This window comes from Botrytis byssoidea (assembly GCF_014898295.1).
Source record: "Botrytis byssoidea strain MUCL 94 chromosome Unknown BBYS_004, whole genome shotgun sequence".
Taxonomy (NCBI): Eukaryota; Fungi; Ascomycota; class Leotiomycetes; order Helotiales; family Sclerotiniaceae; genus Botrytis; species Botrytis byssoidea.
The window spans coordinates 1,213,008-1,237,411 of NW_024065845.1; the positions used below are offsets into that span (position 1 = coordinate 1,213,008).

Consider the following 24,404-nt stretch of genomic DNA (forward strand, 5'->3'; position numbering starts at 1 on the left):
GAATTAAGTGTTACAGACTAGGTTCATGTTAAACACGAAGAGGGATGATCTCTAAACTTTCTACTTTTGGTCTACTTGAGTAGATTCTTTGGTCTAAATGTCTAAATCATAACTAGACAATGATGATATCTTCTTAATCGGAAAAGCGTCGGGGTAAGAATACTTACGTCTCTCTTATGTGTTGTAGGGAATGAATGCATAGTTTATCTCTCATCCATTCTAAGATTGAGAACAACTCATCCACAGATACACGAACATCTATTGATACATGCATTGACACATCCATTATATACATCCCTTATTCATCATAAATAGCATTACCATTACCAGCAACAATCTTCCTATTTTGAAACAACACTCGGACTTTTCCATTTATCCATTAGGGGAATATCATTATTGAATTTCGACTAGAAATCCCGTTGTTGAAGTAACGATACACCAACCACGTTGATTTCTTGTTACTCGAGTTGAAGTTCTATATGGAGGCAGCTTTCTATCATAGAGACCTACCTATGTTCAGTACATCGACTAATTATCAGCTCTCATTATAAGATTGAATTCTCACCAAAGATCTATTCATATTCATCTGTATATCTGTCTATCTGTCTATCTACCTAGAGCTACCTCAGTCTACCACCAATCTACCAGCCAGTACAAAATCTCTATCTGACGATTCACCAACCCCTGGTCCATACCAATCGCCTCCCTTGCCGCCATCAAGAGACCCGTTTCTCTACACCCACGCAACGACCAATCAATTCCGCCCTCAATTCCAAAAAGTGGACAGGAGGAGAAAAGAAAGAAAAAAAGATTAAAAAATTAAAAAAATTAAAAAAACAAAAAAAATTAACAGCAACTTGGAATCCCCCAGTCTTGCCTTGGTGTAAAAAACATCCATCCACGCCATCTGCTACATTCCGGAAAGACCTTGTACCCAATTAAAAACGATATAATCAATTAACCCGTTGTTACGAAGATCATATTGCAGGAACAACAAACCTTAGACCCCTTCTTCGTCAGATTTCCCGCGTCGCAAGACTAATTTGTTCCTCCCACCCTCCTCTATTCACCCAACGCAACGCAACACAACTAGAATTTACGAGAGCATCAACTCAACTCAACCACAACCACAACAACAACAATTCCTCACATTTCTCTCGCATCGTCTTACTCTTCACATTAAATTCTCTCTTCATAAACAATCACCATCACTTTTTAAATAGTTGCTTCATTTTATAAATCATTAATCATGGGCTATGAAACTCGCGGAAAACAATTGAACTGGGGAGTGATAGGTATAAATTTACCACAAACTCACGCAGAGAAAGCGGCCGCTCGACTTTCACCGCCTTCCATAGCGACGTCGACATCAGAACAGCAACTTTCGAAGAAACGATCACGTCGAAGTTCTTTCTCACTATCACCTCCACCAAAACGAAAGAATTATACAATTCCAGAGGATATAAGTACCCCGCCACTTTCACCACCAGCCGATGATAGCTCTTTCGAAATTCACAATGTGGGAATAAAAGAAGAGGCGAAAGAGAAGAAAATTGACTTTGACGAACTTAAAGTCGAGGAGGGCCAAGAAAGTCAATCAACAATTAGAGGGGATGGCGAGAAGGAAAAAATCAAAGAAATCGACTTGACGGAAGTAAAGGACGAAATTGTGGAAGGAGTTATTGTTCAATTACAAAAGACTCGCAATAGACCTCATTTAGTTAAGGAACTTGCAGCAATTTTGTCTCCAACCGTTAAAATCGTGGAACAGTAAGTTCACAATCTTCCCGATTCATTCCGTTATCTCTCGAAACTATGAAACTAACGAAAAGTCTAGATCTGCCAATCCATGTGCAATCATTTCCTCTCGACTATCCAACTATCTAAAACGACCATGGACCGCATCATCACCTTGTCCAGTAGGAAAAGAGTTGGAAACTGTACATCCACGAAGAACATACTTTTATTTGACTACTTACTCGCATCAACCATTTCCTGATCCTGTACAATTAGCTCAACGTTCGATTATCACCCCATCTGTTTCAAGCGCAGATTCGATTGATGAACCAGATCGAACTCGTGATGAATCACCTGAAGTCGATTTATCTTCCGAGGAATACGATGACGATGATTCAATCACACCACCAACTCCAACTGGTTCCTTTGCCGGTCGTTTCGAGCGTCCCGTGAGGAACAATCGTGCTGCATCGGTCGGCCTGGAGAAAGATGAGAAAGAATTCACACAAACAGCTCGTGGAATGCAAAAACGAAGATTTAGTGGCGAGCCACCATCATCATCTCTGGCGAAGCCATCTGATATGAACGATATGCCTTCAAACATTTCAGATACCCCCATGAAATCCGTGGAATCCGACCCATTTTTTGGAGAAAGCCGAGGTGGTTTAAATGCATCGTTGTTAAATACGCCGGGTTTTATGAATAGCCCCGCTATGAAACCTGTTTTTGCATCGAAGAAATCATGGGATGCAACTGTGGAAACTTCTCAAGCGAATTGGGCGCCAGCGAAGATTGAAACATTAGATTGGGATACGAGAAGTCCGGAAAACATCGAATTAGATGAATTAGATGGCATGCTTGATGGATTTTAGATTCTCAATCTTTTTCTTTTTTTTTATGATTATACGCACACGAAAGATTCACCAGTGTTGAATCAGGAATCTTTGATTCCATTGTACAAATATTTTTTTACTTACTACCTGAGATTTCTGTTGGGAGAGTTGTACGATTTTTTTATTAGAAGAGATGGAAAGATGGATTGATGAATGGACTGGAAAATGCGAACACAAAAGGAAAGACAAAACAAAACCGGTCCTGGGGATTATTAGGATATTTTGGAGGTACTCTCGTTTTCTCTACATGAGATATTATTTGTTTTGAAGTCAGGTTTTTCTGCGATGGCGTTTAGGATGGTGGACTTTTGTTTCTTTGGAGTGCGTCATGTTTCAGCCTCTTTTCTTTCCTTTTTTCTGTAAACAATAACTTTCATGACCGAGATGATTGGAGATGGATGAATTTGGGATATGATGTGATCGTGTAGTCGTCGGATCACTAGGTTGGGAAAGGGAGGGGAAGGGGGTACTGGGAATGGAGGAGAGGATGTGAAATGATTCGTTACATTGAGCTGAGCGGTCCGGTCATAAAGCGTATGATTTAGATGAATATGGGCGAATACGAATTTTCAACGGATATAAATATTTCTCTGGGTGGAATAAACCAATTTCTTTACAATGAGAAGATTGAGTCTGGATGGAAAACAAAATAATCGGATATTATATACACACATCTACATATACTCGAGTACATATACATATATAGATGAAGAATATGAAACGTCTCTCCACCTACCTACATTTCGGTCTTTGATATGCTGATGGGTGATTGTAATGAGTTTTAGGTGGATTCTTGAATTGAAATGTATACGTGTGTGTACTTGTTCTTTTCACTTTGGAATATATATTTCTGTCTACTGTGTCTGAGTGTTCACTGTGAGGGGAGAGTTTGAAGATGGTGGTGGTGATCTTGTGGTTTGGGAAGGATGGTGAGTAGGTGAGTGGGTAGGTAGATATGTTGGACTTTTATCATCAATTTCTGATTCCTAATTCCTGATTTCATATGTATGTTTCATTCACACTTCTATTTTCATTTTCGATTTTGGGGGGGTTTTTTTTTTCATTTCTTTGGGCGTTTCTTGGAAGTGTGGGAAGGGGGAATAGGGAGGGAGGGGAGGGCATATACATGTCAATCTTGGATATTAATTTACCTACTCTTGATAACCCTGATTGGGAGTTTGGATGTGAGTACATAGAAGGGGGATAAAAGGGGATCGATCAGAAGATGAAAAGAAAATAATTCCTTATTTTGGATGAGTGAATGGATTGGGCTCCGGATCTCCGGATCTCCTTGTGGGGTTTTGAATTTGAATTTGGATATGGATTTGAGATGTTTTTGGATTTGTGGTGGGAGGGGGCGCGTGGATGGAGATGGATGTGGCAGGGGTGGAGGGGTATCGGGCGTTGTTTTGAGTTGTATTGCATTTCAGTGCAGTCCAGGGCGGGCAAGGGAAGGGAAGGGGTGGTAGGTAGGTAGGTAGGTAGGTAGGGTAGATTTGTTTCTCGCGTATGTTTTTTAGATGCGTATGAGGGTGAAGCGGAGGGGGCTTAGGAGGTGAAGCATGAATGAGCTATGGTTTAGGGGTGGCGAGAAGAGTGGCGATGGGAAGTGGCGAGAGAGTGTGGATGGTAAGTGGCGAGGGAGGTGAGGTGCAGAGGAATAGAGTTTCTGGGTGGTGAGACTGGTAGATCTGTTCTAAAATGGAGATGCTGAACTGAAGGCTTGGGATGAGCTTGAGGGAGTGGGTGGTAGATAGTTGAAGTTGTTATTTGTGTGAGAGTATGATTTAGGATTGAGATTGGGGCTAGGAAGGAAGTGGATTTGTTGGTGTTGATTCTGGTAGTAGATAAGTGTTGTTGATGTGAATATGTAAGTATGAGACGATAGGTGATGGTTGCGTCTTCATTCTACATTGCTTTTGCATATTTCACTAGGAGTATTGGGGTGATGTAGCGGAGGTAGTAGAATGGTTGATTATGCCAGCTGAAGAGTTGACATTCTACTTATGGTTTCTGGGAATGGCGTTTGCTCGTTGTCGAGGCGAGGCGAGTGAGTAAAAGAGCTCGGAAGGAAGCACTATTGTTGTTTACTTTGCTTTTTATTACCGATGATAGTTTAATCATCACCTCTATCATTGTTATCATCTTGTTTTTCTCCACTTGTCCCTCAATTTTCTCAGGTCCTTCTCCTATATTTTTTCACCCAAATCTATTTTTCACGCCCCTGAGACCCATCGCATAATCAGGTTTGCACTTTATCTTTCTTGAGAATGAAGTCCAGCCTTATAGTTTTTCCTAAGCCCGAATCGATGTCTTTAACAGAGAACAAAAGGGAGCATTCGTTGTTTATATATCCATAGCTCTCCCGCTTGAGAAAAGGCGGTCGGATATATCGGAGGCACAGTGGAGAATGAAGTTGGGGATTAGTGCATGTCGTTTTGACAAAGTGAATCTCAATATGCTTGCTAAACTATGAGTGACCCTTTTGAATGAATGGCAAACATGAATGGCAGGTTATCCAAGTTCTACAACTCATGTGTTATATACTTATCAACAGAAAGGCCCAAAGATGGAGCGAAACGGTTATTTAACTGAGGGAGTAGTGATTATCTCATAGGCATGTGCGAGTTTTGAAGTTGCATCTGAAAAGCTTTTGTGTCCAAATCTACAAGAGGGATAATACAACATGGGAGAGACAAGGCAAAGGTATTATTGTTCCTCAATATCTTCACTGTCGTCAAAATCATTAGATTGACTTCCCGCTATTCATTTCTCAGGGGGTACAAAAGCTTTAATCTTATGAATTCTCCATTCTTAATCAACAAACTGAGTTAATTGATTGTGAGAGATAGGAGGTGGTCTCTCTCAACTTTGAACCAGTCCTGTTTTTCTCTCTCGTTCTCGAGTTGCAATCGGCTGGCAGTAGATTGATTCCTTGTATAGAAAAAGACGGAGAGGATATGAAAGTGCTTATATACTAAATAACGGAAGACTTTTACTGGTTGCATACTTTTGTAGCTTAAGGGGGAATGTGAGTGAATGAAACGAACGGCAGTTGAAACTATGCTTGGATGGAGTTCAATAACGGGCCTCAGACTGCAAGTTTCTGGTGTTTTCTCAATTGTGTCGGGTATTCGAGATGGCGAGTGGAAGGAGATCTCATTGTCATCGTTTGCTACCAAAACTGGGAATCCTAGACTTCTAGAATAGCTTTCTAGCTCAAGTTATCAGCTGAAACATCCAAAATCTGCAAGTGTCAAAGATAGAGAGGAAGAGACAGATTAAATTCCATTTAGACTTGATAGCTTTGATATATGATTCGACGTGTGTTTTATGAGTGATGAAGAAGTAAATGGAACCGGAGATGTATTTGTAGCCTCAGGACCCAAAGAATATATCACTAGTACTCCCGTGAGGCTGTGACGAGAGAATAAACCACGAGAGAATTTGGTGCTTACAGACTCCGGAGTCTTAGAAAGAAAAAAAGATGCATCGATGGATTGGCATTTGTCTTTGTTGACTTTCTGTCAAGAAAAACCTATATATCAAAGCATCTCCTTCATAACCCTAATTCCCTCTAATTCAATCTTCGGATGGAAAACCTGCCAACCATGTATAAAAGCCACATAACCCTCATCCGTATTCCATAATTTCATCTCAGGTTTCCTCGCCAATGCTGCCGTCGCTAAAACAACTCAGCACGTGGTAATTCAATTCCCAAGCACTTTCGTCCCCCTTTGCCAAAAGCCATCTGAGCATTTCGCAGTACGCGGCCTTCTTCTCATAAACATCGTTCCGGTTGGAAAGTAAAAGGGTCCAGAACAACACTCGCGACAGCATGTGCACTAAGAGTCGTAGTACTAACCGGTGTGCTTGGTGAAATTACATAGCTCTTGCCGAAGTTTACCGGATTGATCACATGTTGAGACGGAGTATACCTAAGTGTCCCATAAGAAATCCTAGCAGTACGAGGGGTAGCACCAAAAGCTAAACGGGTCCTTTCCTCTATAACAGCAGATAGGTAAGGCAGTTGCTCGAGTTGCGGCTATGTTACACTATCGGGAGGTGATTTGAGCTCTTTTCGAAGTTTGGCAAGGATAGCGGGATTAGCAATGAGACGGTGAACCACAATGCTAAGTGTCTTTGCGGGAGGCTCAGTACCCGCAAGGACAAGTAGTGCACCTTAGTTTTGTAGGCGTGGAAGTTCGGGTGAACTGGTTTTATCCGAGACAGAATCATGTACCGACTCTTTTCCTGTTGGACCCAAAGACTTATTAGTATTCCTAGAGGCATTTGCTTCCATGATGGAGAATAATTCAGCACGAACTCTCTGCGCAATACGTCATCAGCTACCGTCTCTGAAAAATCTTCTTTGAAGAAAACTTACTGCAAGTAAAGCAAACATATCAACTATTCCAGGTGGCATAATGGGCTTAGTCGTATATTTAGGGAGTTCTCGGGAATCCATGACATGTGTTTGTTTTCATAAAGACCTCTTAATAGTTGATAAGTATTACGATAAAGCGATGTAGCTTTATCTCATCCGCAAGGTTGTTAATTTCATGAGCAAATAAGAGGTTCTCAGCTATACTACGTCTGATTAGCATCCGAAAGATTCAACGGCAATTTACCAACAACATGAGAAGAAATAACAACACAAAGCTGTTGCACTTTTTCAGTGATCATTGGCTCGAGGTATAGAACATTCCTTTTATTGAAAGAATGGAACTAAAGCTTCACGACGCTTTCTATGATGTCGTAAATAGGCATGTGAAGAATCCATAACATCAATTTACTTCTTTCTCCATCCAACACCGCAGAACCCATAGCCCCATAGCCCCATCATCCAAATCATGATACAAGTACTTTCCCAGAAAGAAAGCGTGTCCTGTAACCCATAGACTAGGTTGAGCCTCATAATCAAAACCCGAGATGGCAGATAAATAACATCTTCCTTTCTGGCCAACAAAAAGTGCTGACATCTCGATATCAAATTGTGGATGCGTTCGAAGTCGTAGAGGATGTGAGTTTCAATTCGAGAAGAGACTCAATCGGATAGTGTGGGAATATGAACAATGGTAACAGCCTACTAATGCATCACCGGCTGCGGAAAAAATAAGTACAAATTGGATATTGCTGAGGTTGAAGAGGGCTTTCGCAGAAGACATGAATCCAACAATTCCAGTACTCACACTGTCGAATTCTGAAATTGTATTCTGTAGGCTGGCGAGGATACTGCTGTTGATGGTGACATCTCCAAAAGTAGCTCATTCCCAAATTATCAGAACTTTTTTCAAGTAATTTTCGTTGACCAAATCGGTATCGAAGGCGCCGAAAGCCAGAGAACGAGTCTAAAGCGACACTTTGGGACGAAACTTCGATGTGGAAATAAGTTGTGCAATTGCTACCACTAAGCGAGGAGTGCCCGAATTCAACGATGCCATCGTGCGGGTGGATAGAAGTGAAAGTGGTATTAGAGGTAGATCGAATGGTGCCAATGGTTTGATTGGGAATATCGATCGGAAGAAGATTGTATTGTTCTAGAGGGAGCCGGTTATCTGGAAGAGTTGAGAAATTTATAATGTCTAGTTCTAAATGGATCGTTAAAATTAAATATAGTTTGACTTGAAGTTAGAGACAATGTATCATTAGTGACAGCTCTATAGGTAACATCAAATGGCTTCTGTAAGTTTACAAATGCTGAGCTAGTGTTGTATAACCCTGGATTGAGAACTAAGTAACTAAGTAACTAAGTCGGCGAAAGCGGTGCCAATGAGAACTCCAAAAGATATTCTATTTTCTAAAGCTCCGATCATTAGGTTTGCAAACCAGAATCTTTGGAAAACATTAATTGTACAGCAAGAAAAAAGAAAACCACAATATTGGAACACTAACCTCGTCATAAGTCACAGGCCTAGTGACTTGTGCTTATCTTTTATGCAATGGGGCTCCCATAGACCTTGGGTTGGAAGCTTGAACAGAGGAAATGAGTGCTAAAGCATTAATATAGGCTCCAGTTAATGTTTTGATAGTCAAAGTACAGACGTAAGAATATCGAGAAGGTGTTTGAGAGAGGAATTGAGAAGTTCTTTACAAGATGAGATGGGAAAGTAACAGGAATACAATGAACAGAATAATACATCGACATGCAACGGACACCAATCTTTCAGTATCTCACCCAAGATACCAAATTGATTCAGCTCCTTGCTCAGCACGAAGACTTAGTTGCAGACAACTGAGCCAGCCCGATGACGGTCCTCATCCTAATGAATGGCCTGGGGATCTCGGCTGACCTGATTGGGTCATTCCTTTATTAAAATTTACATCGAGCTTGACGGTTTATGCATTAAAGACTTCACATGTCGTTAAATACTCGGACCGAGTATTGGGTCTGAATACAAGCTCCATCCCGATTTTGAATGAGTAGACGAGTAGCCAGAAGAAGCGAAGATAAGGGGCAGGGATTTTCTCGTAAGTACTAACCGCTTTAAGCCACACTAACCCCGTTGCCGTTATACCCCTAATTTTATGTGAAAAGTGGGGTGACATATTTATGTCAACGTTTCTTGAGCAATCAACGATAATTGGTGTTTTCAGTCCAAAAAGGTGGGTATTGTCGACAACGACACGGCTCGACAGTGTTTACTAACGCCACGTCTTGTAATCGTCTTGTAAACCGTGTACGAAAAAAGAAAATGAGCTCCAGTATTATACGATTCCGATACGGTGGTAGTAAAGTCCGATCGGGTTGCATTACATGCAAGTAGGTAGTCTTCTGTGCAGAAACCCTCCGGAGAATTATTTTCATTAAGCTTATTTTGTATTAGGGCGCGGCGGGTTAAATGTGACGAAGGCAAGCCTACATGTCAACGATGTCTCAAGGCCAAACGAATTTGCGAGGGATATGCACCTCCGTCATCCATGTCTGCCACCAATAGTCGACAACTCAAATTCGTTGTATATTCTGCTTCCTCGCCCGTTGACGCATTAAGTCTCCTACCCGGTATCACACCGAGAGAGCAAAGATTCTTTGATTTCTTTAGGCTTCGAACAGCGGTAGAGTTAACGGGACCTTTCGAAGCGGATCTTTGGTCTTCTGTTTTATTACAAACGGCTCATGCAGAATCGGCTATTTTTAATGCTGTTGTTGCCTTGGGGGCTCTCCACGAGAATTTTGGGCATTCGAGAGATGTTCAAGCATTGGATTCGAATTATGCCTTGATTCATTATCAGAAGGCTATTCAAAGAATAGTCGATCCAAAGGCTTTGAATATTGATATCGTTCTCATGATGTGCCTAGTTTTCTCCGCTTTTGATAACCTAAGAAACAATTATGAGGCTTCTTTAACACACATCGCTGGTGGTATAAAGATTCTTATCGAGGAAGATAAGAGGCTTGGGGGACTCAAGGATGGCTCTTTGCAAAAGGATGTCTTTCTTCCTATGTTTGCTCGGTTAGAAAATCAAATTACAGAATGCGGACAAACAGCTACTGCGGCCAATACTACACGCCTGCTTCAACTGCCCACCCTTAATATACCTCTTACCTTCACGACAGTAGAGGAAGCGCAGAACGCATTTGATTTATACCTTTCTTATCTATGGAATATGATGGAACAATTGGGAGAAGCCAATAAGCATCGTATACCTCCTCCTCCGGTGCTTCAGCGCCATCACAGATATGATGGCCTTTCAAGATGGTTAGATCCTTTAGATCCGTTACGAAAACACATCGATTTTTCTACATGTCAAACTCCACCAATTCATGGAGCAAATATGCGATACGGATTTTCATCTTGGTGCGCGGCGTTCGATGCCTCCGATTTTCCACCATTCCATCCAGCAGTTCTCTTGTTACAGATGAGTCGTACGATAGTTTCAATTCTCCTCAATATCGATATAGCGATAGGTGAAATAGCTTGGGATTCTTACCTCCCCCAATATCAAATGATACTTGATTATGCCGAGATGACATCTCCAAATAGATACATGATTAGTCCTAACCAGGGAGGAACGCCTCCAACCTTTCATTACCATCGTGGCTTCCTGACTCCTATCTATTTAGTTTCCACTAGATGTCGAGATCCATTAATGCGTCGTCGTGCTTTGCGCGTTCTTGAAAATTGTAATCGAAAGGAAGGAATCATAGATAGTATGATATACACTAAAATTGCCAAGAAAATGATGGATATTGAAGAAGGGGCCGCGATTGACGAAATGAAGAAAAATGGCACAAGTCAAAATCTTGGTGAATGCATTATAGAAAAGGCGGAGCAGATACCGGAAAAATGCAGGATTAGAGAGTCTATCGCCAAATTTGTGCCAGGAGGAGGAGGATTGGTCGGATATAAAAGAGAAGGGATATGGTACGCGGTGGATAATGAAGAACCAGTATCAGTTGATTGGTAAAAGTGATGGTACTTAGGTGCCGAGCGACGGGGATCAGACTAAGGGTGGCCTTGTAAATAGGAGTGGTGAAACTGGCAGTGCTGTGTACATGAAAAAAAAACTTAATCAAGACACTATAATCGCGAGTAGACACAAAAAATTCAGAATTTCTTCAGGATATTTAAGCGCAATCGGAGCTTCAGACATCATTGGAGGACCAAATTTAAACCACAAGGAATGGTGAAGACCCTTCCTAGCCTGGAAGTCGATCGTGTTCTGAAGCCGATAAACATCGCGCTCAAGGTATACAATAGCACGCAATATACGATATAAAAAGTGTTCAAATTGCACGAAGCTCAGTTGGTACGAAGAATCCCTAAATAAGCAGGGGAATACGGGAAATAGCTGAGCCGGTACATCGTACAACAACAAACAAAAATCTTTTTGGTGCAATCTAGTATGATCGACGACAAAACTAATGATAGGGCTGTGGAACGATATTTAAGGACGAGAACAATTATCGGTTGTAATTACCCATTATCGAGAAGATTTACACCAATTGATGATGTTGTGGTATGGATAAAATCGGAGAACGAACCGAGAAAGGAATGACCGAATTGGCCTGAGCAGTCAGCTTCGCCAAGAGCTTTTAGAAGTTCATCCGGATGAGAATTCCCCCGCAAAATGACTTCGGCTGAAAAGTGTTCCGGAAGACATGCAACAAAGGATATTTTGAAAACAAAAAGTGAAGCTCGAACCGATGATCATAAAGTCAGTTATCAAGTAAGTTGATTCATGTACTAAGCCTGCGCTTGCAAGACGTGGCAAAGGTGTAGGTATGAACAAAAACCAAGTAGTACCTAAAGCGAGTGGTTGACTATTGATTTTTGATTCGCTTCCTCAAGATGCAAGATATCGATATGTAGCCGAAAAGCTTTGATGTATCGGTAGATGATGTATGAATACCTAGCCCAGCCATGTTGTAGAAATCGTCGATAGCCCCGCACCTCGATTGTACCAGTTTTGGGGACTGCCTCAAGATTTCTCGTAGCCAGTGATATATACCCCGCCGCCAGCAACTGTGTCCGGGTAGTTCTGCGTGAGATCTAGTGCAACGTTTCTGCCCAATGGAATATCTGCTGTATCTGCTTTAACGTTTTTGGCGTAATTATCGATGAGATCCGTGGGATCTGCGGAAACAGTGACAATGGCGGGGTTGCTGAACGAGACGCACAAAGTATTGAACCGCCCGCGGGACGAAATCTCGGGTGTAAGGATATGTCAAGCAGGGAGGTTCGCAGAGCTCGATACGATGTCCCATCGATGCGAGGAAGAGAATGCTCGATGGGAAGCGGTAGTGTTCGAGAACCTAGAGGATTAACGGATACCAGATGAAGGGGGACAAAACTCATCGTAGCGACCAAGTTTGAGAGAACCAATAGGGAGACTTACAAGCCCCCCGTTACCAGTCCAGGATACACCGCTATTGATCTATACATTTTCCTTATAAATTTGATATATGTAGAATTTTGAGGTAAAAGTATAAGAAGATAATATCGAGCCGCAGTATCCGATCAATGCCGTTAAACTCAGGCGGACCGTGCCGAAAATGATCAATCGAATTCCTTGCCTTTGATGGAACTCGTAGAATTGTAGAAATGACAAGATTTAATCAATTTCATCTAGCACGGCTACCTTTCAATATAAGATGTAGATCAAGTTTAAAGACTCTAATACGTCCATAGAACTTTTTACCCTACGGGATTGTCTACAAGAAATCATGGAGAACAAATTTGGTGAGAATGAGATCTTTTGTTATTGGGATAGTTCTCAATAAATGCACTTGCCACTTACGGGATTCAGAGGATATACATTCAATATATCTCATGGTCTTATGCAGGATTCAAAAATCTGCTTCGGGTGTGCTTTAGATTTCACAGACACCAATGCAGATAGCCTTCTGCAATGGAAGTTACGAAGACATGGTCGGCGTCTGGCGTGCTTGCCTATTCCTGTTTACATGGCTCGCTCCTTCCTCAGTTCTGGAAATTGCTCTTTATCTCTCATTATCTCGTTCTTGGGTGGGGATGGCCAGATTTGGTCAAGCTAGTTAAGTCTGCTTCCCGCATTACCTCTCTTTCACCTTTTCAAGGAATAATCCACATTTACCTCTGCAATGCTATGATCGGGAGAAGAGTCTGAGCCTTAAATCTCTCTACTTGATTCCATTGTATATTCGTTCACCCACGCATGGTTGATTTCATTTCATACTATAATTTATTTTCTTTCGACGCTCTAGAAAGAGGTTGGTCTGCGGATAACGAAGGTAAATCGCACAACCCATACAACTCATAAGACAAAACTTGGACAGATTCGAAACGAGAAGAGGCTTTGGTTGAGGGAAGAGACTCCAAGGGATCAAAGAGCTCGTATCTTTCGGAAGAAAAGGACCTCGATGCCAATATATCGTTTCCCCATTTAATCACAGAGGAAAAAACATCCTTTCAATTCTCGTCGTACATCGCAAGTCTTTTAGTGTTTTCGGCCTCAAAAAAGATCCGGAGAAGTCCCATCAACATGACATTCTCTTCTTTTTACATTGCCGTGCTTCTTACGGTGATCTTTAGTGATATTCTAGTTCAAGGCCTTTCATCTACGGACGAATATAGAGATGCAGATTTGCAGCAAACAGGATATCTGTAAGTATCTCTTCTCCCATATACGAGAGGAAGATTCTTAATAATGATCAGGACTAATCACAACATGGACCCGGGAATTATTGACAGTTCATCATTTGGCCAGCTGTGGAAAGTCGCCTTCAATTACCAAGAACAGGTTAGTCATGTCATTATTGTTTCATTCAAATCTCAACATTGAAGGTCAAGGTATTCTACAGGATACACACGGACAGAACAATCATCAAAAAGTCTTCAAGCGTTGATTTCTTGCATGCTTGGACTACTACGTTTGCGGTCTGAAAAAGCCTTGTCCGGGCACAGGATCATTTTAGAAGTGCATGAATAACTGCTGACGAAGACAGTTCTATGCTAAACCATTAACATATACGCCACTTACAGGCGGCCCTCAATTGCTATTTCTTGCATCCAACCAAAACTATATTAGAACCCTTAATGCCGAGACCGGAGTTCTCATAAACTCAAGACAAGTTCATACACCTTTCTTACAATCTGATATAGGATGTACAGGTAAGTCTGAAAGTGAAAGATTGATTGGACTTCATTCAATTGACATGTTGCAAGATATTCCCAATTACATTGGTATCATAGGTAAACAAGAGTTATGCCCTTACCTTATTCCACCACTTATCAAACTACAGGCACCCCAACTATCGACCCCGCCACTGATATAGCATATTTCTTTTCCAAAACTTATATACCAAACTACAGAGTTCCAGGAAAGTAGGTTTACCAATTCCATTCTTTTTATTGTCTAATTCCATTCCCCATTTTCATGCTCTATATTTGTGTATCATGCCATATACTATTTTTCCTCCTCCGTAGAGTATTAATTCCTTTTTCGCATTCGCCCTCAGAGAACATTTTTGATAAATAATACTGACTCTATGATCTTGCAGTACTGGAACCGCAAATGGTGTTTATTACTTTCATGCAGTCAATATCAATACTTTGCTTGATGTAGATTCTTACCCAATACTTATCGACGGCGCAATTGCAGATAATGCCCCTCAAAAATATTTCATAGGGGGGGTTATTCTACAGCGTCCTTCATTGACACAAGTTGGAAGTGTGGTATATGGTTCTTTTGGGGGCCATTGTGATTTGTTCAATTACACTGGTCTTGTAATGGGCATCGACGTTAAGAAAGCCAAGATTATTACAAATTGGGCAGTAGAAAGTGGATCACTAGTCCCGCAAACAAATGTTTTGCTTGATGGAGGTGGAGGCGGAGAAGGTGGTATATGGATGAGTGGAATGGGATTGGCAACTGATGGAGCTAGGATTTTCCTTGTATCTGGTAATGGTGGTGTAAGTGCGCCATGCTCCCCAGGACTTTTTGAATGGCAAATGGTAACTGACATCCTTCTCTAGGCTCATCAAAATCAAGGGACACCAGCTTCAGGTTCGAGTGGTTGTCAAACACTAGGAGAAGCAACCATAAATCTAGCCTTGGATAGCACTGGTGTGATATCCGTATCGGATTACTTCCAACCTTATGACTATCAGAACATGGATGCTGGCGATCAAGATTTTGGTAGCGGAGGCATTGTTCTACTCGATCCGACGGTATTCAAAGGTACAGGTGTAGACAAAATGGCCGTTACTGCTGGTAAAAATGGGAAAATTTATATCTTGAATGCGAACAACCTTGGTGGATATAAGCTAGGACCTGGACAAACCGATAATATCTTGCAAACAATCGTCACGAGTGCTGCAATATTTGGTGCATGCGGCTCTTATCCCCTCGAGGGCGGTTTCATCTATTGTACTCCGGTCGGCTTGGCAACATCAGTCTATCAGCTCACATTCACATCTAGTGGTCTTCCCCAATTTTCCAAAGTTGGTCAAGCGAATGAGGTCTCTGCAGGTCGCGTCGGAGTTGGAATACCAACTGTCACTAGCTTCAATAATCAAATTGGTACAGCAATTCTGTGGATGACAGACCCTGATGCCGGTCTCCGTGCATGGTATGCTGTCCCCCAGAATGGTGTTTTACAAAAAATCAAGCTACCTCAAATAGGAGGCGCGAACAAATTCCAGCGTCCAGCTTTCGGAAACGGTCGAGTATATACAACAGATTCAAATGGCGTTCTTTATTGTCTCGGAGCACCTGTCAATCTTCCTCGTGAGTGAAGCTCTTTTCTTAAATAACTCTTCTATTTGGAGGCTATGGATGGAACAGTATGGTATGCTAACCCGTTGTTTAGTAAACTGTACTTCTCCAATCGATTTTGGCATCGTTGCGCTTGGAGATAACTCAGTCCAGACTGTCAATTGTACAACGAATATTGCGATTACTTCAATAAACGGCGCAACTGTTGGAAATGGGTACTTCTCGGTTGATCATTCAACATTGCCAACAGGTCCTTTGAAAAAGGGGGCCACATTCACATTTCCTGTCACCTGGGACTTATCAAATGTTCAAATTGGAGCAACACCAAATACGTCTTTTGGAAGTGTATCTCCTGGAATTAAAAGCACACCATTGACAATTTTAACGACAAATGCTGTCCCCGGCTTTGCTACTCTCTATCCAATAAGTTTGACTGGTACAGAGGTATCCTCAAAGCCCTTTCTAGCTATTGCTCCAACTACAGTGGATTATGGCGGAATCATCATCACAAATGAAAGTGACATAAATCCGCAATCAGCTATCTTTACGATATCAAACAAAGGGTTGATGGCTATGACAATTTTGGGGTATGCATACACTGCGGATGACCTAGATGATAGTCCGATATTCGTCAACAGCACCGTGATGAATGGGTCATGGGATTTGGGGTTTGGTTACTTCGGTGCAGTGGGTCTTCCGGAAATTGGAAGTCAAATCGCTCCTAGCTCGCAGATATCTATACAGTCTTTCTTTGAACCTACTAATGGAACCGGATCATATAATTCTTATTGGCAAGTTTGGTCCGATGGAGGTACAGTCAACATCATCCTTGAGGGTATTGCCTCAACGGCTCCAATAACAAATTTTTCGATTAGCAATGGCGAAGGTGGATGGCTTCCTCAAGCCAACCTTCTTATGGACTTTGGCAGAGTGGCACCTGGGAGCTCATATTCCCAGCAGATACGAATTTGTAATGTGGGAGGCTCCTCATTGGAAATTAGTAAGAGCAAGCCACCCAATGGCGTCTTTCATGTTAGTGACCCAGCGGAGTTGCACGAATCACAACAGATAGCTGTCAATGATTGCGCATATGGAACCGTCATCTTCTCAGCAAATGTGGAACAATACAATAAGCCAGACCTTGTACTCAACAATACTTGGACTTTGAATACAGATGATGTCGATTGGGGGGTTCACGTTGTTGAAATCACTGGGACTGTCATCTCAAAGAAAGTTGGTCCAGTAAATTCTACTACTGGTCAAACAATCTATAACTATCTCGGATGCTTTCAAGAATCTAATATTGGACCACGTCTATTACCTAATCAAGGGTATACACTTAATGTCACTGCAAATAGCAATAATATGTGCCAAGAAGCATGTTATGGACTCGCACAATACAGCTTTGCTGGTACAGAATATACTAGCCAATGCTGGTGCGGCAAGTAAGTTTCAAGCACTCACTGTTTCCTTCAGTCTACCTAAACTTGCTACTCGATTGTATCATTCATCCTTGTATTTAATTCTATGTACTCTTTCTATTTCTCTATGTAGCATTCACGTTTCGTTTTCCTTCACTTGCTTCATTTTCCTTCGGATCTGCCCTTGATACAATCCAATGATCGAGGACCTTTGTGTTCTGGCGATTATTCCCAAACATTATCTACGGGTTCTAAGTAGAACCTGGGCATTGGTCGATTGATCCCCGAGGATCGAGATTGGGTTTAGCGTATCCATAAGCGAGAACTCTAGACCCAGTTCTGGCCCTTCATGAGACTACGTACGGGAAATCCCCTCGAACCAAATGCTGAAGGACCTCAAAGCCCTTAGACGTTCAGATTATTCTTATATGCAATGCTAACTCCTCGATCTTGCAGTACTCCACCACCATTAGCCTCACAGGATCCGACTAATGCATTGTGCAATTTTGCTTGCCCGCGTGACCCGACCGATGGATGCGGGGGAACTGGCTATATTTCCGTTTTCTATAACCCTACAGAATATGTGGCTGGATCTGATCCAGCATTGTATGGTCCCAAGACAGTCAATAGTGTCGGTAATTATAATTACATGGGATGTTATAGTGAAGCCACAACTGGTCGTGCTTTGAGTGGTTTAAGCCCTCAATCACCATCTACAGGATTCACAATCGAATTATGTGCAACTGCTTGCAAAGGATTTACATACTTTGGTATGGAGTATGCTAACGAATGCTATTGTGGGAAGTGAGTACCTTTCTCGTTTGACTCTAAAATTCTACCTCACAATGCTGACTCCGCGAACTTATAGTGTGTTCGGTGTCGGCTCAGTCAATCAGACTAGTAGAACTCCAAGCATCAATGGATGTTCCATGCTTTGTAAAGGCAATACCAAAGAGTATTGCGGTGGACCAGGGAAACTTGATGCTTATATGCTGAACACAGCAGCTTCTTCGTCGTCATCTATGATCTCGACCAGTACAACTATATCTACTACCAGCTCAAGTGCCACTTCTTCGACTTCTATGACGGAGAATACTACATTGACTTCCACGTCATCTTTATCGTCATCAACACCCCCAACAATATTAACAACTTCAACAAGTTCGGCAATTCCTACACCGACAGGGCCCATCACGGTAACAAATCTTACTGGCTATAACTATCTAGGATGCTACAGTGAAGCGACCACAGGTCGTGCCCTCTCTGGTCTACGGCCTGCGCCTCCTATTGGAGGATTCACAATAGAGTCTTGTCAATCGAGTTGCTCGGCTTTTGAGTATTTTGGAATGGAGTATTCTAATGAGTTAGTCTGTTCCGTCCTCCATTCCTGCATTGCACTCGCTAATTTTCCTTAGATGCTATTGCGGAACAACTATAAATGCCGGCTCAATTCTTGAAGAAAGCACCATCCCGAGTGTGAATGGATGTAATATGTTGTGCGCTGGAGATCCTGGAGAATATTGTGGAGGTTACGTGTCCATCTTTTCCATTCTACAGAGATACATCTACTGATATATAACAATAGGTGGTTCCAGACTCAACATGTACCAATTTAACGGTACTATCTCGACACTATCAGGACCGATCACAGTCACGAATTTAACCGGCTGGAATTATTTAGGATGCTATAATGAATCTACAAGGGGTCGTGCTTTGAGTGGTTTAGAAAACCCAATTCCGGGGATGAATAACAGTGTGGAGGCTTGTTCTATGGCCTGTAATGGGTGGACTTATTTTGGTGTTGAGTATGGTGAGTATATCTTATCTTATGTTATCTCGTCTTGGTTACAGTACAGGGAGAGATGGTTCTTATGGAAAAGTGATAGTATGACTGGTGAAATCAGTGCTAATGACGACTGGGGACTTTAGGAGATGAATGCTACTGCGGATCAAACATAAATGCAGGCGCAACACTTCAATCAGGCTTATTGCAGAGCACGACAGGATGCAATATGGTCTGTGCTGGTAATAGGACGGAATTATGTGGAGGGAGTTTGAGGTTAAATTTATATCAGGTCGAGTGAGGGAGGAAGTTATGATGAAAGAAGTGCGTTAGAAGTCTGGGGCATCTAGCTGGGTGCTTTTGCTGGTAATTGATATTAAGCTTCCGTTTCTGACGGAAGATTGATATCAGAGTGAGGATATGAGAGATGGTGGGAATGGAAGGAAGCGGAAAGACGGGTTATCGTTTGCTCTTAGACAGTATTTCATCGTCGCGCGGTTGCTTCGAGTGAATTTCTCGGAAAAATGAGTGGTAGTTTTCGAAGTTAGAAAGGATATTATGGAAGCTCTAGTCTAAAGCCCAGATCTTAATAGATGGGGAGAATGCGTGATGGATAATTGCAGTGATAACAGTGCTGTGTGTATGAATTTGATGACTAATAAAAGGGAAGATCTTCCCGCTCGAGAACTTTTGAGCCAGGAATGTGTGTGGAAATGAGATGGGTTTTAATCTGATGTATAATGAATAGGAAACAATGGGCACGGTAGTATACAGTGGGGGTGTAATGATGCAAAAGTAAGGCAGGGATGCTACAAAATATCGGTAGTACCAAGGAGTTTGTATTTATTTCCTCATTGCTTTAAATTAGATGACAGCCTTGATATTCAAGGTCTAGGTCTTCTGATATGAAGAATAGGGGAACATGAGATATGGTTAGTTATGTTCTTATTCTTCATTTAGCTACTATATACCTCATTTCTCCTTCCATAATCATCCCACATCGCATCCTATATCTCCCAGCTCACTCTCATAGTAAACACCAGCCTGCAAAGTTCAAGTGTTTGTTTGGATTCTTTTATCAGTAACATTGGCGGTAAATCGAAGGATGCTTGCAGTGTGAGAATCGGGATAATGCGTAGGAAATAAAGGCAGCAATAACTCTCCATTCTTGAAGGTTGGTTTCGGTCAATTATCCGCTGTTGTCTCGAAAACTTCTTTGTAGCCGCGGAAGTCCTCCATAAAATTAGAGAGTACAGTAGCCGTCGCCAAAATTTTGAACTTGAGTTTCAACCAGGTGACGGTTCTGTGAGCCATGGTATCACAATTCTTTAAAGTATGCGCTTCGTCCACGGCGATGTGATCGAATGAGCTTTCAATGTTGTAAGCTCAGTTGGAATCGTTCACAGTGATTAGATCGTCGGCGTCTTGCTGCATGTATTCCAGATGATGCATCCGATAGTTCTTGAGCGCTGTCGGTCCATGTCTTGAGAGCATTGTGACCACTGAGGTGATGACAACAACACGAGAATTCTCTTCATCTCCGTTGAAAATCGGATGATCCCGCGTCAACTTTCCCTTCGTTGGTTTTGCAGAGATCTTCTCATGGACTCCGAAATTGGAAGTAAGTTCACCTCCATGATATATAAGTACTTTGAAGTCTTCAGAAAACTTCTTGATTTCCGTAGCCCATTGTTCAATAAGCTCTGGTAGAACAACTAATAAGATAGGCTTTGGTGACAAAGGACGGATTGGGAGATCCGGAATTGCAAAAGGGTTCTGGTCGGAAACATTATTAGCAACGCCCTCAGTTGGACTTGTGTAGGAATTGCATTTCTCGCTGCATTCCATCTTTCGTAGAGTTCTTTCTTCTCGTTATAATCTTCCAGCAATTGTTCACAACGAGCGACAGCTAGACCGCGTTGAATTTTCGTCTGGGTAACTTATTAGTGGGCTATAAAAAAGTAACTCAATTGATGAATAACTTACCCAGATTCAGATTTCAATGATTTGGACAGTCTTGTCTAAGCCTGTGGCATCTACTAACAAGCAAGCCTGCACAATAGGGTTGTCGAGTATCCTCATCATTCTTCTCATGCCGGTCACTTGCCAGCTCTTGAACTGGAATGTGGGACTGTTGGAAGGGAAGCGAGGATGTTCAGGATCGAACCCGAAGGATTTGCAATCACTGATATAAGACTGCGGCTGGTAGTCTGCATGGTACAGAAAGCTTTCTAACGAAGCCCTGTCCGCCATATCAGAGGCAGATGGAGGAGCAAAAGACTTGGAAACTTTTGCTGGTAAGAGAGCTTCGATCTCTTTCTTCCGCAGAGAGCTTTTTGAATTCATCGCTTGTGCATCAGCTTCAACATCTCTTGTGGCACTTTTGATAAGTTCTTCCAGTAATAATTCGTCCTTGAAACTTCTCAAACCAGCTTGAGTTGTGGGTATGCAGCTTGGATGGTGGCATGGGTTGGGTCCTTAGAAATTGAAAGATAAAAGAGCAAGATGTGTAGCTATGTTTATGTACAGTCTAGAAAAGAAAATCTTCCGACGAATCAAAAAATATTTTTTGGCCTTAGCGTCAATCTCACTTTTGAATCGGCTAGCACGCTTAATTGTTTTTCCCACTTTCAATATTCAACTTCTTCCATCCTTCAACCTTCAACGACGACGACGAGGACAACAACAACCTCTACCACCAACATCGCCGCCTTCAGTTCAAGCCTCCAAGTACCTCAAATCTGGAATATCTTATATCAGAGCAACTTTCTCAATCGAGAATTTTCTTTCCAAGGTAATCACCCCCAAATTCGTCTTCTCAGAAGTGTAACTGACCTTTTCAGCTTATCAGTCGTAAATCTTTCCATCTGATCTCAGATTCAATGCTTATACACGGCTGGATTTACTTTACTCGAACCTCGAGACAGGCAATTCTGGAAACATGGCATCCTCAGCGGGTGCAAGAAGCCCTGCAACAGGACCGAAGACGTTGAGAACAGTGGCAGAAATGCTCTTATCCAGTGAAAATGGTCCACCTGTCAACAAGTTGGCAGGTGTTGATATTGATCCCAATGCATCTCAAAGCCTTAAGAAGATGGCTTCCTATCTTGGACTTCCTAACGCAGACGCCGTTACCGATTTTTTTACAATCCCATGGTTTCCGTCGCCACTTTGACTTATTATACTAGAATGCTATCCAACCGCGTACTCTGACAGCACCTAATACTAGAGGTCCCTCTCTTTTAACCGTCCAAAGATCGATCATCGAAGGAGAATCATACGGTGACGGGAAATACTCTGATGAGGATCTAAATATGAAGGATTGGAAGGAGGCTGATCATTATTCCTTGTGCTTATATCGGCTGTGTGTCTTCAATTCGTCTAGACGTAGCGGGATATTCGTCAATCGACAGATGAGTGAGGCGGAGAAGCAGGTCAGACTTTGGATGTGCATGGTTAGAGCTACCGCGGATGCGAATCGTCTTGTCACAAGGACTAAAGCTCAGAAGCGAAAGAGTTTGAGTATTGACGAGGACTCTACCGCAGGAGGACTCCTGGATCAGCCTTCCGCGAGCATGTTTGGAGAAAAGTTTGGAAATTTGGTATCAGATATCAACTCGACTCCTTGTAAATCACGGAAGCAACATCAGTTCTCATTCCCTCAATCATCACTCATGGATAAATTCAATCATTCTATGAGAAGTCTGGATCAAGCTACATAAGAGGCGGCTGAGCATATCAACGACCCTTTCCTCAAACGCTCTCTTCGCTCAGAAGATCTGTCACGGCCGGATTCTTCGTGAGTATCAATTGGATCGACTGGATCAAGCGCTATCACTAAGGCTATTGATAGCGGGATTACTGGATAAAATAAGGACTTGAAGTTTGCAAGCTAGTGTGATCTGATAATGACAGGAGTGGGTGGTTTGTAATGCTGGATCGGTATGGAAGGAGGAATGAGAGAGGTGGTAGCTGAATCGAGAATGGGAGACGTGGTAGCCGGATCAAGGGTTGCATAATAAATTGAAATCAGAAGATACCTCTTTATTTTCTGAAAATTGAGAGAATTAAGTATCAAGAGTATACTCATCAGAGCTTACTTGTGATTATCGTATCTTGTATGCGTGTCCTGTAGGTGAAAAGCTTGTTAATATTCGGTTGTTTTGGTTTGGGTATGGGAAATGGGAGAGAAAGTTGGAGTTGGAGAGGGGAGATGGACTCATACTGCTTTGATAATATAGATATAGTAATGTACCATATAATTTATGGACATTGGTGTAAGGTTGATATAGAAAATAGAGAGTAGGATGGAAGTGAGCAAACATGGCTAGGGGGAGGGAAGACATGATGATACGATATAGAGATGATGTTGGAAGGAAGAATGTAGAAGATGAAGAGGCTTCGAATGAATTTTTGTTCAGAGAGAAGATGCCATGATATGATAAAGAAATGATCAAAGCGTTCTTGCGATGGTATCAGTTGATGTAGCCTTAATCATGAGAGTGTGAATGCCAGAATCTTCCAGGCAGCGGCAGGATGGACTAATGTCCTTATCGTATATCTCCATCTAGTGACTCTAGACCCCGACTGTTTCTGTTTCAAACAAGCAATTCCGAATCTGTGTAACAGTAAGACTGACGGGAAGCGACAGCATTGTCAAAGAACGAGGGTTTGAATTCGCGCGGTTCAATCAACTATCCCAGAATCATATCGCGAAAGAAGTAAATTTAATTCGACAACCCACTAGCCTAAGGCTAATTTTCTGAAGCAGTTTTGAAAATTATTTGGGAAGTCACGAATGAGTATTATATTTGGGAAATCCGGAAAAGGAGACGAAGCCTTTAACGAAGTGGGATTATTCTGAAATGAGGTGTGAGAATAGAACAAAAACAAGCTGACATTTCGCGCACGAGGCACAGAATTAATAAGAAATGCGTGAGATCTATCAAATCCGGCGCTGAGTGGGATAAGCACGGACCTCAATATGACTGTGACCTTCAACATCATTCATGTTTATGATCATCCGATTGCATTCGTCTCATCATGTTTTGCAATCATATCATCTCGTTTGGTGAACTCATTGTGAATATACTCCCGCTATTATCTCCTTGAATCGAAAATGTTCTTCGGGCTGTCTATCCAAAGACACCTGGGAACAATGAGGCAGCTTTTGACTTCGTCTCGAGACTCTCTATGGGCTCTTGGGGAATGTATTTTGATAGATTGGAGTGGGGTGATGGGTGTATCTGCTCTGTCCATCATGACACGGCGCGTTTCTTGAGATGTTATTGCTTCAAGGCAACCGACTTTGATATAGTAAAGTTTGGCTACTGAGCTGGTGAGGAAACCAAGAGAATGGTTATGCTCTCT

At 42.0% G+C, this 24,404-nt stretch overlaps 6 protein-coding genes across 6 annotated transcripts; 4 read left to right on the top strand and 2 right to left on the bottom strand.

Annotated features, from left to right (window-relative positions):
* Window positions 1-1,249: 1,249 nt before the first annotated feature.
* On the top strand, window positions 1,250-2,609 carry EAE97_002466 (uncharacterized protein; the record flags this gene model as incomplete). The annotated part of the gene is made up of 2 exons (XM_038872977.1): window positions 1,250-1,770; window positions 1,838-2,609. The coding sequence occupies 2 exons, from the start codon at window positions 1,250-1,252 to the stop codon at window positions 2,607-2,609; spliced, it is 1,293 nt and encodes a 430-aa protein (XP_038736183.1).
* A 6,716-nt stretch (window positions 2,610-9,325) lies between these two features.
* EAE97_002467 (uncharacterized protein) lies at window positions 9,326-11,039 on the top strand (the record flags this gene model as incomplete). The annotated part of the gene is made up of 2 exons (XM_038872978.1): window positions 9,326-9,393; window positions 9,458-11,039. The coding sequence occupies 2 exons, from the start codon at window positions 9,326-9,328 to the stop codon at window positions 11,037-11,039; spliced, it is 1,650 nt and encodes a 549-aa protein (XP_038736184.1).
* Window positions 11,040-12,053: 1,014 nt separating this feature from the next.
* On the bottom strand, window positions 12,054-12,517 carry EAE97_002468 (uncharacterized protein; the record flags this gene model as incomplete). Its single annotated transcript, XM_038872979.1, has 2 exons — window positions 12,054-12,237; window positions 12,471-12,517. The coding sequence occupies 2 exons, from the start codon at window positions 12,515-12,517 to the stop codon at window positions 12,054-12,056; spliced, it is 231 nt and encodes a 76-aa protein (XP_038736185.1).
* Window positions 12,518-13,595: 1,078 nt separating this feature from the next.
* EAE97_002469 (uncharacterized protein) lies at window positions 13,596-19,335 on the top strand (the record flags this gene model as incomplete). The annotated part of the gene is made up of 13 exons (XM_038872980.1): window positions 13,596-13,717; window positions 13,769-13,853; window positions 14,059-14,224; window positions 14,279-14,305; window positions 14,356-14,437; window positions 14,614-15,025; window positions 15,089-15,842; window positions 15,925-17,275; window positions 17,708-18,055; window positions 18,120-18,614; window positions 18,667-18,779; window positions 18,837-19,061; window positions 19,181-19,335. The coding sequence occupies 13 exons, from the start codon at window positions 13,596-13,598 to the stop codon at window positions 19,333-19,335; spliced, it is 4,335 nt and encodes a 1,444-aa protein (XP_038736186.1).
* Window positions 19,336-20,420: 1,085 nt separating this feature from the next.
* Window positions 20,421-21,380, bottom strand: EAE97_002470 (uncharacterized protein; the record flags this gene model as incomplete). Its single annotated transcript, XM_038872981.1, has 3 exons — window positions 20,421-20,810; window positions 20,849-20,965; window positions 21,048-21,380. The coding sequence occupies 3 exons, from the start codon at window positions 21,378-21,380 to the stop codon at window positions 20,421-20,423; spliced, it is 840 nt and encodes a 279-aa protein (XP_038736187.1).
* A 595-nt stretch (window positions 21,381-21,975) lies between these two features.
* EAE97_002471 (uncharacterized protein) lies at window positions 21,976-22,756 on the top strand (the record flags this gene model as incomplete). The annotated part of the gene is made up of 2 exons (XM_038872982.1): window positions 21,976-22,164; window positions 22,223-22,756. The coding sequence occupies 2 exons, from the start codon at window positions 21,976-21,978 to the stop codon at window positions 22,754-22,756; spliced, it is 723 nt and encodes a 240-aa protein (XP_038736188.1).
* Between the last annotated feature and the right edge of the window lie 1,648 nt (window positions 22,757-24,404).